The sequence below is a fragment of the Fundulus heteroclitus genome, chromosome 7, assembly GCF_011125445.2.
Source record: "Fundulus heteroclitus isolate FHET01 chromosome 7, MU-UCD_Fhet_4.1, whole genome shotgun sequence".
Lineage (NCBI taxonomy): Eukaryota > Metazoa > Chordata > Actinopteri > Cyprinodontiformes > Fundulidae > Fundulus > Fundulus heteroclitus.
The window spans coordinates 34,512,974-34,529,978 of record NC_046367.1 but is presented as its reverse complement, the minus strand read 5'-3'; the positions used below and the strand labels follow the sequence as shown (position 1 = coordinate 34,529,978).

Below are 17,005 nucleotides of genomic sequence, written 5' to 3'. Positions count from 1 at the left end.
ATAACTGGCATGAAACAAGTGTGACAGTTTTTAATCATATTCTGGACTCTGGACTATTGCGCTGGGCAGAGAATCTGTATCGCCAGATCACAGCTGCACTCCTGCAGAGGCTGGAAGTACTCAGCGTCAGGGGACGTAATCTACATAAACTGCCCAGGATTCAGAACTCCAGCCAAAACGCACACTAAAAAAGGGCTTAAGTATGGAAATTGTTCCAAGAAGCTAGGTTCTGGTACAAAAAATGTTGAGGAACCCATAACTGAAACACATCTCAAGTGCTTTATAAAAAGGTCAGAAATTACATTTTTGGTCTCATCTGAGCAGAGCTCCTTTTTCTATTTATTTGTCCCCCCCCCCCCGCCGAGCAGCTGTTTTTATACAGAAATTAAATTACACAGATAATCTATTTACAAAATGCTTCTGAGTGTAGCTGGTTGCACTGGATTGTATTTAGTGCCCTCAGGTTAAAGTAGGTCTTATCTAATTTCCCATTTGAGATTTTTAACTACAGAGCATGACAACTTTGTATCATTTTACTTTTATTTCACTATTTTGCAGTGTTTTGTATTGGTCCCTCATTTAAAAAGCCCACCAAAATGCATTGAAGTTATTTGCTTTATCATGACAAAGCATGACAAAATAATTAGATTTTTTTTTTCATCATGACACGCATTAAGTTTTTTACTTATTGTACATCCTGCTGTTTTAAAGAAATATTACCACTATAGCATGTGATCAAATTGTTAAAATATTGAGTACAGAGCGCAGGTGTGCTACAATAAATGTTATTCTCCGGATGTGGAAAAGAGAAACAGAAATAAAACGGAAAATCAATCAAACATTTTCCTCCAGGCTCTGGACTGATACCAAGGAAAACCCACTAAGCTTTTGGTTGAGCCACAGCTCTCTGCAGAGATTATTGCCCAACATGAAATGCTTAGATGTTCGCTGACTGAAGGGACGTTTTTTTTTTTCCCTACAAAGAACATTGGTTGTAGTTTGAAATTTCTTATTCTTCTGAGGGGAATAATTCAGAAACATTGAAGGCATTTTCAGTTGGACCTTTGATATTAAATACACAATTAAGCAAAAATGAGCCAGATATCATCTACTGTTTCTTTTGTGTGTGTGTGTATGTACAGTACAGTTCCACATTCAATAAATAAGCTAAAAGGATAGAAAAAAAGGCTTATTTTTACATAACAAAACACTAACTCACCAGTTACTGACAGACAAAATCGTTACCAATGAATAGCAACATGCACGTCTAAGTTTCAGGTGGCGTTCCATTAAATGAACACTTTGCAGGGATATGAAGGAAGCAAGGTGATTAAATTCACAGCACACTGTACGAGCGAGATCTGTTGGTGGAGCAGAAATGACAGCTTTCATTAAGGCTTTTGTGGTGGCAGACAGGATGCGCATGAGAAAAAAGCCTCTCCATAATCCATTTTATGGCCCTGTCAATAATATGTTGAGCTAAAGAAGAGCAAACTTTGTGAATTATTTATAAATCTGTCTTTCTGGTGTGGGCTTTAACATCATTAAAGTGACAGCACAAAAGCCCTTAGCAGTGTTTGATATTGTATTGCTGAAAGAGAAGGATAATGGGGGAGCAGATGCAAGATGAATCTCGGGTTCGCATGCTCAGACACAGAATGAAAGCATAAAGCAAGAGAGACTACTTCCCAAAACTCTTGGGATGTGTATCAACGGAATATCCCGTCCTCTGAGTCATCTTTAAATACCCACACAGTACACAGTATCCGTAGGATCAGATGTGTTTTTTGGAAAATGAGCATTGTGTATTTAGAAATTATACTCTGTTAGGAGCATAGTGACATACTTAAATATTTGCATGTGATTTTGCAACTATTTATACAAGGCAGTGGTTTCTTTTGTCTAAAAGAAGCATAAGAAAAGACAAAAAAGATAAAGAGAAAACATACTTCTCATTTCTCGAGTGCAATACACGTTAGTTTGTAAAGACCAAAATGTAGGTGTAACCAAAATGCATACAAAACTCTGTTGGAAAGTTAGCAAAGATGCATTAAAACTAACCATAGGACCTTAAACATACCCTGTAGCAAAGAGCGTACCTTTTATTTATGACTGGACCAGCATTCATCTTCATGCAAGTGACGTTACGGGTCTGGACACCAACAGGACAGGAAGAAGTCCCATTCCAGGAGCTACTTTCATTGATTTGTGCAGAGGTATCCTCAGTACAGAGACCCCATTCTGAGGCTTCCCAATAAAATACATTGCAAGGATGGTCATTGCAGACTCGCCATTCCTCTAGGGCTGGGGCTGCTGGGCATGCTTTACCATCTGGAGGTGAACACACAGAATCACAATACAAAAAACATTATGCCATGTAGCATTTCAAAAAGTGCAGGTTGATCATCTGTCCCCCGACGGAAACCCTCACATCTTTCTTGATTTGGCTAAATAAATTAGCCGGCAATCATTAACCTATTATATCTGCCACATCTGACTAACAGTTTAGAAGTCTGAATCTTCCACTAACGGCTAATAAACCCTAATACACCTGACCTATTACTATAGAATTAATCATTCGGATTTCACAAGGCAACTGAGCAAAGGTGAAACATCTGCAAAAGCCAAAAAAAAAAAAAACCCAGAAAGAAATCACATCTAGTTAACTAAAAACTGATTATGAAATACAAGGAGCAGCCAATGTTTTACTTAAGCTATAAACTTCATTTGTTCACTTTCTTTTCTTTTTTTTTTCTTTTTTTTTTTACAAGAACCAGCTATTTTCAGTCTTTATGTTTTTGGCACAACCTGTTGAACTATTTGCTCTGGCTGTGATCTCCATAAACACACATAAACATGGGCTGGGTTTCAGCTAAATGCATGTGTGATACCTCATTTAAACTTGAGCAAACTGCATCAGCAATGACTGGCGGAGTTTGTATGGTTGAGCAATTTTTGGAATAGAAACGATGTGGATTGTTTTGAAATCACAAGGCCCGGGCATCTTGCAGTCACTGACTTGACAATGAACTTCTCTGTATGCCAAATAGTTCTGCATTCAAATATGATGCCATCTTTTTGACAGATGATGCATGATCAAAGTCGGTCATCCAATATAATAGTTCCCCCAAGCACTTTGGGAAATGTCACTAGAGAACTTTAACAGTAACAGTAAACCAGTAGAATAATAATATTAAAAAAAAAAACGATGCACAGATCTCAAGACACTGAAGCAACTTGGTAAAGGCTGATGAATAAAATTTTAGAAAACAGACGTGATGGACAACTTCAAACCGAAAGATGCTTTAGATGACAAACATGTAGCTGAGGTGGGTATAAAAACAACTGAATTACAGATTGCTTCTTTCATTTGTTTTCATCGTACTCAGTGCCCTGCCTCGTGCTGTTCATCTGATTTTCTATTTTTTATTTCAGCACCTAGTGCAAAGATCATGAACTTTGTTTCAGAAGAATTTGTTTTGTTTTTTCAGACTGTATTTGTGATTTGTTTTGCATCTTATTCATCCTGACAAGCCATTCATTCCTCTTGTCTGTAAAAATAATCATGAGCATGAGTAGATTTCACACCTCAGTAGTCAGTTCAAGGACAGCCCGAATCTGAAACTAATTAAAACGATAAAAGCCTAACTGATGACATGTTAAAGGTGTCAATTGCCGAGTGCTGAGGACCGAAGAACAGACTTGAGTGACTTTGTCAATGAACGACAACCAAGCAAAAACCTGCCGTTTTTGATCTGCTTTGCATTCCACAGTTGTACCGTACGTTCACATTCTCACAGCCTTCTCTGTCAGCCAACAGATAGCCGGCAATGTGGTTTAAGCTACAAGATTCTTTCATCAGCTGTTATTGCTGATACGTATTTAGTTACAGGGATTAATGGGCTACAGCCGCCTGCCAAGGCGGCCAAGGCTGTCTGACTTGAAAACATGAAATATACAGAGAAACACTTGCCAGAGGAAGAGTTCCTGATAATGGATGGTCGGCTCAAACCTCAAATGTTTTCTGAAATGAAAAATGTCTGTATAAGACTCTTAAATCTGGGGAACCAACCAAAAGGCGCTGCAATGCTGGTGAAACCACTCTGATAAAACCTTCAGCTCAATCAATCTTTATCAGCTATTTGCTGAGCTTAGTTTTCAGTTAGTTTGGGAATGCTTCAAGAAATTTCTAGCAACAAAAAAAAAAAAATCTTTAAGGCACTGCACTTTTACTCTTAAATGTGATTCTTATATGTTTATTTTTACATACAAGTTACTCCTACTTATTTTCATTCTTTAATAGATTTTCATTCTAAGTAATCAAGGTTCATTAGCATTTTTAAAAACAATAATATTATATACCCTTGCAGTTGCAACTTTTTCTTCTACCATTGCGGAACAAATACACATTTTAACGAGTTAAGGAGTAAAATGCAGTAAAGAAATTTCATGCTTATGGAGAAGGGGTGAAAAGTAATTGAGGCAATTTCAAGTTACCTTTTCCTGGAATGGCTAACACTGTGCGAGTGCGGCTCTGCTTGCCCTCTGCGGTCTTCGTGGCACAGCTGTGTGAGCAGGAAGACCAGGGGGACCAGGAGCCCACCACGCAGTCGGCTGAACAGGCAACATCACAGGCCTCCTCAGTGGGTGGAGGGTCATCGACACAGTGGGTGGCAGGCACATCCCCCCCTAAACGTGACATGATAACACATGGGAAATGAGGGCGTCCGAATTGTTGCTTTGAATCTAGACTTACGTCCAGAGTTTTTTTTACTTCAAGGTTGATAAAACAGAAATGATTAATGTAAAATCTACACATAAAAGAATGTCGGCCATGTGATCCCAAACACAAAGGAAGCTCAAAGGGTTAGATCAATATTTAAATTATACTCAAAAGCAAAGCTAGACTTTTTATGAAGCATAATAAAGTGGGATTATGAATAATATTTTAAAAAAGTAAAACAAAACAAAAATTACACTCTGTTGTAGTAATGAACCACTGCTAATGTTACTTAACCTTTCTGTGTTAGAAAGCTCGCCACATCTGTAGTGATGGGGCCCAACTTGGCATGTACGTATTCATGTCCATGTAAACACCATTTTAAATATTATTTATTGAGCCATTAGGCCTTTCATATTCAGAACATGCCACTCTTTAAAGCCTGTTTCGTTATATTTCTGTAGGGAAGATGGTACATAATGTTATGTGAGTCTAATAGACTGACATTAGTGATCACCTACACACAACATTCCTGGTGCTCATTTTAATTTACATTTTTCACTTAATACCATTAACTAAAATGATATCTGTGGAGTTATGGGTCAAAATTAGACTGTATAGATTCATGCAAGCAAAGAGGCAAAAAGTGTTTTTTTTTTATAAAAAAAAAATGCATGAATGTGTGTATTTGTGTGTGTGTGTGTGTGTTTGTGTGTGTGTGAAGCATAAATTAAACAATGGAAAACAATGGACAAGATCTCCAGATGCAGTCCTTGAGAGAAGGGTGTCTGAGTTGCGTCTTCAAGCGTGTGCACTGGAGCGGATCACAGCCAAGTGTAAAGCGGTCAGGGTGGGAGTCAGCTCCTCTACGTCTGAGGCCCTGCTGCTCAAGCTGAAGGGAGGGTTTGAGGTGTTCAAGTTTCTTTGTGTCTTGTTCATGAGTGATCACATGGTGGAACGGTAGATAGACATAATACTGACAGCCAAACATGTAGGTGGTGGTCAGACGGTCTGGGTCAGCTTTGCTGGTTCACGACTTGCATAATTTAAACACCTTAAAGCAGATATGGAACCAGTTAAAATGGGAAGCATTCCACTTTTTTCCCGTCAGTCTCTTGGTTTCTTTTTTATTGCTCAGTCATGAACACTGAAATTTAAGAGGAAACTGGTTCTTGAAACGCATTGAAAGTTGCAAGATTGATAGACAACATTGACTGTTTCTTCTGTTGATCAGGGCACAATGTGTTGATTTTTGAGATTTTTTTGCCTACTTCATGTTGTCAGACAAGTCCTTTTTTTTGGTGATTTCCTCATTCTATAGGTCTGGCAGTAATCAGCCATACAGTATGTGTGGCTAACTAAGTCAGCTGAGTTTCCCAAAAAACATGTACTTGATCACAATTATTTATGATTTTATAAGAAAGCACATATATTTTAACCTTCCACCGGGTTGGTTTGGATATATTTTTCCCCCAAAAAATTTAATTTTCATTTGTAAACTACATTGAGTCTGGGGCATTTCTCAAATGACGTCACATTTGCCCGGAGACAGCCTGGTCGGACAGCAAACTGCAATGGCAACAACTGCAATACCCAGAAGCTTCACTTCAATCTACTTCAATGGAGAAACGCAGCGTAGAACAGCTTAAACGTTGGTGAAAATGAGCAGAAAGAAAGCAGTATTAGTACAAATGTAGGAGACGCTGTCCTCTCCTCTCACAACAGATCAAACGCGAGGAAGAAACCCGCTGAATCCGCCTAGAATTACAGCTAATACTAAGAAAAATACATATTAGTACAGGCTTATGTTTTAAATTATTATAGGGCTTATTGGAGAAAATAGACATAAAAACAGCTTATTTTCTAAAGTTACAAAATCAGTCATCCTGCTGTAATCAGACACTCAGATCCCGTCTCACCTTCACACACCCCTTAGCAGACACAACAACAAGATCACTGTGAGAGAAACAATCAACTTGATCCATGAAAGGAAGAGGAAGACCAGCAAGAAAACCCCCACACGCTGCTTTTAATCAACACAAATGTGTATACTTAGCGGGGTGGGGGAGGGGGGGTTTGAGCCTTGCTCTCTCGTAGCTCGGCACAATAATCAGAAAAAGTAGTTCTGTTGGACAAAGCGAAGTCCAAAAAAGCGACTTTGCAATCAAAAATAATGCCAAGAAACCCCAAACGCCGACTCACAAAAGTTACAAGCAACTTTAGAGGAATACAAGCCCAAAGTCGCTGATAATAATGCAACACTGAAGCTCACATGAACACCCCTCATGGATTGAATGATGTTTTTTTTCCGCTGGGGAAAAGCCAAATAAACGTAGCCTACCTGCGCAGGTGTTGCAGTCGCTGGGTTCAGGTCCAGACACTCAAGTGTTAACACAGAGGAAATGCAGAGAGCACATTTAGGTGTCTTTGGTCAGATTCCACAGTAAATTCCTCTCGGTTACGAGCTCGTATCCAGCGCTGACATTTCTCAGCAATCCTCCAGGGTTTTGGAAAATTCAAACGGTACAAAAACTCCCTTCATGTGATCATGATCATCATATCGCGAGTCACTCCAGCAGATACCAAAGCAGCAGTGGTGTTTTGTTGTTGCCGTGTCTATTGAGGTGATATTCAGGACAGATCTTTCCACTATTTAACTCATACAGGTAAACCATTCAAGCGTTACAGCTCTGATTGTATGACCACATGATGGCCGTGACGCATGCGTCTAAATTTAGTAACCTGAAGTCATTTGAGGAAAGTCCTATTAAATCATGTTTTTGTCTGCTATTGAACATTTGTTTGGTGATCTGAAACATTTAAGTGTGACAAGAAAATACGAAGAAATATTTAAGATGGCAAATACTTCATTACGCTTCAATATTTCATAACTATTCTTTACTCCATCAATCTTACTAGACACAAACATGTACAATTAATGGCAGGTTTATAAGAGGTTGTTTCTTTTTTTTGATGCCAAACTACACAGAAATTTTCTTGTGCTACAACAGGTATCTTAAATCCACCAATGTATGTCATTCATGCATCAGCTAAAGAATTTTTTTTATTGTAAAATAAACCACACTGTACTCTGCTACACTGTTACATTGCAGTAATAATAGAATAAGATTTGGTGTAACTATAATAATTTCTTCTAGTGCAGGAGCTGACAAATAGCTGCAGGCAAACAGGGCTCCTTTCAAAGTCCTTGGTTAAAACCAGAAAGAATGTCATTTGATCTAAAGCATGGACTTTCTTTTGGTATTCTGACATAGTTTTGAAAGTCGTCCTTCAGCTCTCATCTGGCAGCCGTGTTATGAAATATGCATTTCAGCTCCCAATTAAAAATGACAAGCAAATTAGTCCGTAGAATTATGGACTCAAAATAACTTAAACATCTGATGTGTGACTATTCATCAGGAGTGCAGAAAGTAATGCTTCCCTCAAAATTATTATTATTTTCAGTTTTTGAAATGGTCTCTCTGTCGCATGGAGAGAGAGAGAGATGGAAAAAAAAGTGGGATGACATCGACTTGTCAAAACAATGCCAGCAGCAGCTGAAGCATCGTTTTTAGATATACACTTGGAATGCGTAGTATCATTAACTTTGCTGAACTTGCCACTACAGCAAGACATATGGTTTAACAATAACAATGCTAGGGTATATTTGTTATCAATTTGTTGTTCCTTGTCCCCAAGGATACACTCTTAGTATAGGAATATACAGTGTACGCAGGGGGGGAAAAAAGAGCCTCGGTAACGCCTCATGAGATAAATGCAAAATACTCCCTCTGGGAGTTTAAAAACCTTTTGCCCATAAAGTTAAAGCATCTAAAACAACATCAAAATATCTGGCATTTGTGCAGCAGCAGAAGATTGTCTACTCTGAAATAATGGAGAAAAGCCAGGGGCCACTGCATACAGAGGTTAAGTTTTAGCACTTTAAGAAAGTGAAATACACTTCACACCAAACACAATGCAGACATATTCTACATAGAATAGCTAATGAAAAATAAAGAGTAATAACAGGGTTTTTTCATAAAATCTATATATTTTAAGAAATTGCAATGTGTCTAAACATATTTATATATACAACAAGTTTATGTGGTAACAATTTTTTTTCAAAAATCAGAATGCAGTGCATAGAAAAAAAACTTGTCTGTGTTATTTTACATGGATACTGAAGGTTTGCTTTAAGACGTGAACTTCTAGAATGCGCCTAGGAGGATGGGCCACCGTGTCCTCTAAAAACAGCAGCGCTCCAACTGCAGGTTGCTCAAGTGCGAGCCACCAGAATTGACAAAGACTCCTAGATAGCTGTCAAAACGTTTTCAAAAAATGACTGAACCAAAGTCCATTTGCCTCCAATTTAAGTCTGTTTGCTGTTCAATTATTCTATGTTTACACAGCAACAGCAAAGTCCTGCAACAGTAAAATACTGTATCAGTATTGTTAATTCGATGTAAAGATGTAAGGTGATAAGTCAGAATTAAGCCTTAAATCAAAGAATAGTTGTGGGAGAACAGGCTTACATTTCCCCATAATCATATATTTCCTGAGTGCACCTAACTAAGCAGTGATCTGGGGGCTGCAGCACTTGAATCGAAGCTGCATTTAACATAATTGTTTTGAACTGAGTGAGAATTTACGCTGCGTGGGAATTCATTGCCATGGTTCACCAAGGTAATTATTTCAGACTGGCACGCTTTACACAAAGTGAGCATGAAATAAAACACTGCAGATGCATATTTCTATAAGTTAACCTTCACATTTGTGGGATGAACAGACCTGGAGATGCAGACAGAAAAGATGTAAAAAGTTTAAATGGGAAAAACAAAAGAGAAAGTTTTATCCTCAATTACTTCCGCTCAGCAACAGGGATGACATGTTCAGAATAGAAAGGCTTAAAAGATACCGTGGTTTCACAAAAAATATATATATTTTTTATGATCTACCAGATCTTTTGAGATGGGAAAGGAACAATTATTCCTCATTTGGCTAAAATGATATATGGATTTTGATACTTTAATTGAAGCATAAGTGTAGAATAAATACAATTTTTTTTAGTTCTCAAATATAGTTTTACATTTTTTTAGTTCTCATATATATATATATATATATATATATATATATATATATATATATATATATATATATATATATATATATATATATATATATATATATATATATATATATATATATATATATGGCCAAGTTGCAGCTGGATTATGTATGTGTGTATTTTTATTTTTTTACAATTATACATACACACTTTTCACACTTTCAGATGACCCTACTCACTTGCACATTTCTTTTTTTAAAAACGGTACCGTTTATTTTTCTTCCTTTGTGGACTTTTCCCCTTACTTGTTGTTGACACAGTGAATGTCCTCACTGTGGAGCCATAAAGGATAATTGTATTCTGCTGTATTCTATTCTACATGTCACCCATAACACCCCTTGTAAGCATGTATATAGTTTACTCTCGCTTCCATTCAGTATGTGCCAGATGCACCCGTTTCCTCTTGATGTAAGAATGCACAAGTATAACAAACTGGTTAATTATTCAGGCCATATGCCACATTGTGATCAGAACTGTCACGGATAGCTTGCTAATCACAGTTGAGAAACGGTTCTATATTGTAAAGTATCATAGATGATGTTTCCGTAGTTTCCCCATCATGACTTTGCTTGTTGTTTTAAATATTTTTAAATTTCTTTTTTCTCCGCTCTTCTTAGCAGGGGAAAAATCTAGAAGCTTTCTTTTAGCCAATTGGGTGGCAGTGCACAAAGAGGGGTGGGGCAGGGGGGGCAGCCCAGGGGGCAGCCCTGTGCTACTCCACGCTCCACACAACAGGAATAAACTCAAGCACACACTCCAGCACTTTCTTTGACTTCGTATTAAATGGACTCTAAATTGAAGGAACGGAATCAAACTTTTTTTGTGCATCTTCAAACCAAAACTTCTTCTAACCCTGGCATACCTTACAACCAGGAACTGATTTATAAATATTATCGCTGCTTTCATTGAAATGAAAGCCCAATTCTAATTCCAGCCATTTTGCCCTATACAAGATGGGAATTTGATTTTCATGAGCTGGAATTTAATTGACCTGAGGGCTCTTAGCTGTCCTGCATGCACTTTTGTTATCAAGTCTGAAAGGGCACAATAATTGAGTTTGTTCTCATATACAGTAAAAGACACATGCAAGGTTACTTTACATGCTTGCACTCAATAGTATAGACTTGACAAATGTACTAAGATGAAGAACACAAGAGGCTCAGGAGAAATTTTAAGGACTCTCTATAGCAAATCTTTTTTCCACATGTGGAATTATTATCACTTCTTTAGCAAACTGCATGAAAAACAATGAATTTACCAATGACATTGTTTGAAAACAAAAGGGACTAATGAGCATATCAGCAAACAAAAAGCCACTAAAACTGTCTGGCAACATTGCCCGAGGACAAATGACATAACAGCACGAAGCTACAACTTGTGTATGTGTGCGTATGTTCGAGGGTGTACCGTCGTGCGGCGAGATGGCTGCCCCTGGGGTCCTCCTGCATTATTAATACAGGGATCTGTAGTTAGGGCTCTTACTCAGAAATAATATCGCTGCCTACTGCATGCAATTTCAACATGATTTCTGCTATGCACGCCCACCAACCAATTAATCTTTCTCATTGTTATGTTTCTGCTGTATAAAAAAAATGGCACTGACTTTCCTTAAAACGTAATAATATCTCTTCAGCCAGGCAGCTTTTAGGCGGAAGCTGCAATAAGGTGAATTGGACAAATATCCCAGTCAACATTCAAGTGGGCTGTGACAAACTGGCCTGGATGACCAATTAGTGTCTGGGCTACATCAGCTTGCCAAACATGTTCCTTTAGAGTTTCCTCTCCAGACATCCACACGCCCATGCTTCCAGTGGCGTTTCCGGGGCCTGTCATGGACTACACAGTGTTGACCAGTTAGACAGAAAGAGACAGGCAGTTGGGGGAAAGATGCCGTTGTTATTATTGTTAGGTTCAAAAATGTCAGGGAGTCTGCAGGTTTTAGGTTGGTCACCATCCAGTGCAGTACACGAGGTGGGAAATCAGTCGTGTCAGCCATCACTTACAAATAAACCGAGTATTTTTGAGTCAGCAGCCTCTGCCTTCGGTGACATGGACTCTGCAAGGAGAGGTAGCTGAATGAGGTGTCAAAACAACTTCCCTCAGCCTTGGGCAATAAGTCAGCAGGTAAGCCACATCAGCAGGTTTTTTTGTTAGTTTTGAGCCCGATAACCAACCATGTAAGCAAAAAAAAAAAAAAAAAAACATAAATAATGGGAGCACTTAAAATCTTATGTTGTGTTGTTTTTGTCAAAAAATATAGTGTATTGTCTGATCTAGTGAGCTAGATAAGTAATTACATCCTAAATTTATAGTAATAAGCATTTCCAAAAAGCTAAAACTTACTAACTTCTATAAGAATCCCTTTTCAATGCAAACTTAAAGTGGTGTAAAGAGTTCCACAAATCCTGACTTTAGATCAATTTTGCATAATAAAACAACGTATTATTTTGAACGTAATAAGTTGTTTTCTTATGCAGAAATCCACCTGTGGACTGACCACATACTCAGACTTGTCAGAACTGCTCACCCTTTTTTCCCAAACTGACATTATTAATGTAGGTGAGACATTACTTAACAGAGTTACCTCAGAAATAAAATGCATTGCTTTAAATGTAGCATCTACTTCTTTATCATTGACTTATGCACTGCGTTCTCTCTATTTTTAATGGGTGTTTAACAGAACTTGTGACCCATTAGCCTGGAATGAAACAGAACTACATAATTTTCCTTTGCTGTTAATCCCTATTATTTATGATTAAGCTTCAGAAAATGAAGTAAAAGTAAAAACACTCTTCAAGTTTGCCTTGTCAATTTTTGTTTCATGTCATCATGTTGTATTTCAGTCTGTTTTTTTTGTTAAATGTATTAATTACTTGATTTTAACAAACTAGGCTCTAGTTTGTAAAATATCACATTTACTCTGTGTCCTTGATTTACTAGTATGTGCAGTTTGAGGATTTCTGTTTAGTTGTTAATAAATACTTGGTTTTGTTATGTTCCGTGGATGCGTTATCAAGCTTCGTTTTCATTCTCGTCACGCTCAGCCGATTAATTTGGATTCTGTCTTCTCTGGATTTCCCGCAACTACAGTGCCTTTTGTTTTATTAATAAAATCTTATTATTTTCTTGTCTCATCAGCCTCCAGACTCTGCCTTTATGCCCACTCCATCCCTAAAACACACTGCAACAGCACACTTTCACTTCTAAGATTTAATACAACATGACACACTTTGAAAACGTCTACTCCTTTCGAGCCCTTAACTTTTCATACATTAAGGTATGAAAATGGCAGGTCCTCAAAAATCTTGTACATATGATAGGCCATAGAAAAAGAAGAAATAATCCAAAATGCAGAAACCTAGCAAGACAAGTTATGTATCCTGAATAAAAGATGTTGGCCCACCTGCGGCAGCAAGGACACGATGTTATAATCTTCTGCCTGATTTTGTAGGGTGTTTAATCCAATCACCCTGCATAATTGCTTAGTTGGGGTTTGGAAGCATGTATTTATGCAACATCGTTTTACTAAGGTTGATGCCTTGTGCTTTTTTTTTTTGACCACTTTGCGATTAGTGTCCTGCTGTATTACTAGATTTTGCATTTGGCAGTTGAACAGAACCCTACCCCTAGCCCCAAATTTGCCAACAGAATCCAATGAGTTTAGGCTTTTGCTTTCTACCAGACCTGATGCCTAGCATTATGCCCAAAGATCTTTCCTTGGTTCCAGCTTTCCATCTGGCTGTTTTTCCAGGAGAAGAGTCACATTTCCTTGAATGTAGGCTATCCAAACAGTCAGACATCACTTTTAGGGTTTTATGTACTTTTTAAGAATAATATTCTATCTGAACTTGCTTTGCTTCCAGGAAGAATGACAAACGAGTTGAACTTCTTCCACTTCAGAATTATATATTTTTTTTATTAGGAAATAAAACTGATTGGAAATAGTAATAATCCTTATGATAATCATGAGCATATGCTGGGAATGTTCCATGCAGGAGACAGTGTACTTTACCAATCCTGACTCCTTGTGTGCTACTACATTCAATACCATGACATTGTTGAAATGTATAAGCTTGAAACTTAGAAACGTTCATGTGCAGTAAAAATAACGATTACATTCAATTGGTATCAATTAGTCCAAATTAGTATTTTGATTCATTAGCACTTAACTGACTCATTAGTGATGCTGCAGTCTTTCCTATTTCTTAACAGTGACAGATACTTTGTCCAAATCCCAGTTTCTGCAGAATAATCTACTAGTCCAACACTAGGTTATCTTATGAAAGGTACTAAAGTAAGCTATTCATTTCTTCATACACTGTCACTTAAAACCGTTTGTTAAAGTGCTGTGCTTACAAATGCAGATTGCTCTCTGATTTGGTGTGACAGATAATCCAAGATGTACTATATTCAAGTTGAGTACAAGTTAAACGTGTACAAATAGAAAAAGCTGAAACAGTCAACAGTGTTTCTTTTACTGTAAAAGGTTGTTTTAAAAGGTGAAAATGACTTTGATTATTAGATTATTATTATTATTATAACCCTTATTGGTTGGATCAACAAAATAACATGCAAATAATATTATATAGTTTAAAACTGTAAACATGGGAGTTTTGAAAACTGACATAAGATATGTCAGCTGACATGCGAATACAGACCAATAGCACATATCAACAATCGAAATCAGTCAGAGACTCCAAGACTCATAAATGAAGAATGTCTGACCGTGATGCATCAGGATATCCCTCTTTTTTATTATTTTTAATTAAAAATAAAATTTTCTTTGTGCAGTCATTATGTAGTAATGTTATGGCTGAGAATAACTACTAAAATTTCCTAAACTGTGATTTCTTGAACGCTTTACAACTTTGGTGACGCTTCTATTGTAATCCTTGAGAAAAACTAAATTGTTCAGGGAGCAAATCCTAAATTCCTCTTCTTTACAGTTATGTTCTGTCATCATATCCAATTTTCCTGTGTACAAACAAAGAGTTGTCACACATATTTTTTTGTGCTCAAGATTTGTTTTGAACATCTGGTAAGCTACTTTTTTCCTTAACAATTTTTTTAATAAGGGATTTTATTCAGACAGCTTGATTGTGACAGGACTATTGTCAGGATAAAAAGTATTGACAGAAATGAATTAAATGTGTGTTCACACTGTGTGATGTTTCCCTTTTATGCAATTTCTTAAGAAAATGATTCCACCTCTGTAGCTGAGCTCCAAAATGTCCTTGAACAAACCTTGAAAAAACACAATTTTATTCCATCTGAGCCTGAGTACTTCTAAAAATGACTTCTAAAAATTACTGTATCTGTTGGCTAAGCAAAGCAACCTGACATTTAGGTAATAGGAGATATTGTCTGACTGCTTGCTCAAAATGGCCATCAGCTTAAGTTTGTTTCAAACGTCATGTTCCTGTGCTCCTCAAATGCAGAGACACAGTCAACTTTATACTTCTACAGACTTAAAAAGCAGAGCTGCTTTGTGCTGGAAAAACTGCAAACAAAAAGCTGAGACTATGTGGGAGGATGAAACAGAGAAAAACCCGCAGATCTCCTGGGCTCTTGTCACTTTACTGAACTGTCTTCAAATGGTAGCCTCTGAGTAGAATCTCTACAAACTGTTAATCTTTTGCTTGTTTCAACTGTGGTACACGAAGGAATCAGATTTATTCTCCATTTGACTCTATGCTTTAGGGAAAAAAAAAACACAACAGGAAAACAGGCTTTTAATAGAGACATGCATTAAGTAAACAAGGCTGTCAGCAAAGGAACAGTGGTTCCAGCTGACCTTTCCCTTCAACACACACGGGCAATCAGTAACAACTGTACAAACCCTATGTGTGCTTATTAGGAAAAATAAGTTTCAGAAAACACAATAAATATCAACAAGTGCTTCTTGAACAATGTTCTGGATTTTGATTAAACAGTCGCTGCTGCAGACGTTATGGCACTTAATGGCAAAAGGTTCTTACCGACCTGTCTATTCACCTGTGATTTTTTAGAACTATCCAGTTTACAGTTCCTTTGGTTGTCCAGAACATACTGTACTTTGCAAACGTATTTACACTCTTAGTATCTTTTCACACATGGTTTCACTACAACAATCATCTGCAGTCCCCTTTACTCACATATCCTGCTATGAAATCCACTAAAGTTGTTTGCCTGTCCAAGTCTCTGACCTGCCTGTGGAAATTCTTCTTTATCTGGTTCATCGCAACAGCAAACAGGTTTAAATCGGTGGCCAACGGAATTTTGCTCAGTTCTTTCTGAAAATGTTTCGACCCCTATCCAGGAGTCATTGTCAATTTTGGTGGCTTGCACTAGAGCAACCCACAGTTGGTGCACTGCTGTTTTTAAAGGACATGGAGGCCCAACCTCCTAAGCATATTCTAAGTCAGATGCAAATCAATGACCCATGCACTGGTGACGAGAGATTATTCCCCCTTCAAGTCGTAACTGGTGTATCTCAGGGCTCAATTCTAGGTCCTATATTGTCTGTACATTAACAATTCTCCTTAAACCAGATTTGGTGCTGGTTTGCAGACAATGCTGATGTTTATGTGGCTGGAAAGGAAATCATGTCTGTCTTTGCACAGCTGTAATATTATCTAGATTCCAACACACACACACAAAAGAAAAAAAAAAACAGTAGCTTTTCTTTAAAAAAATCTTTAAAAAAAAACAAATTGAAGGGAAAATGTGTGGTCTTCACGGTAACACTGAACAATGCGTACACTCCTTACTATTAGACAACTGTTACTGTCTACATATCCTGGTCATTATTTTGAGAAATTAGCACATATTTCTTGAAATCTTGCTCTTGTGTCTAAAATCGTCAGTGCGGCACCCTCCTGGGGTTAAACGGTGATCTAGTGTTGAATTTCAAATCCAATTGCTAATGATTCAAAAGTTTTTGTGTCATAATTTTAGAAACTGATGTCACTAGCTCTGCTGCTATGGGGATATGGCAAGACGTATAACATTTAATCAGAATGTTTAACGAACCGAAATTATTAATTGTAGATATCTACAATGTCATTTTGACAAGATGTAATGTGATTGTGACTAGTATGAATTTTAATTTAAGATGTAGCTAATGTCATTCTGACTAATCAAAACTAAATTACAGATATGATGACAAACGACACATGAAG

At 37.4% G+C, this 17,005-nt stretch overlaps 1 protein-coding gene across 3 annotated transcripts in view; it reads right to left on the bottom strand.

Annotated features, from left to right (window-relative positions):
- The window catches only part of thsd7ba (thrombospondin, type I, domain containing 7Ba), a 301,550-nt gene that overhangs the window by 119,900 nt on the left and 164,645 nt on the right, over positions 1–17,005 (bottom strand). For all 3 annotated transcript variants that reach the window (XM_036139542.1, XM_036139541.1, XM_036139543.1), the window contains exons 9-10: positions 4,498–4,689; positions 2,100–2,331 (exon numbers count right to left, since the gene is read on the bottom strand). In XM_036139542.1, the coding sequence (XP_035995435.1) occupies positions 2,100–2,331; positions 4,498–4,689 (424 nt within the window). The remainder of the gene's footprint in view (positions 1–2,099; positions 2,332–4,497; positions 4,690–17,005) is intronic.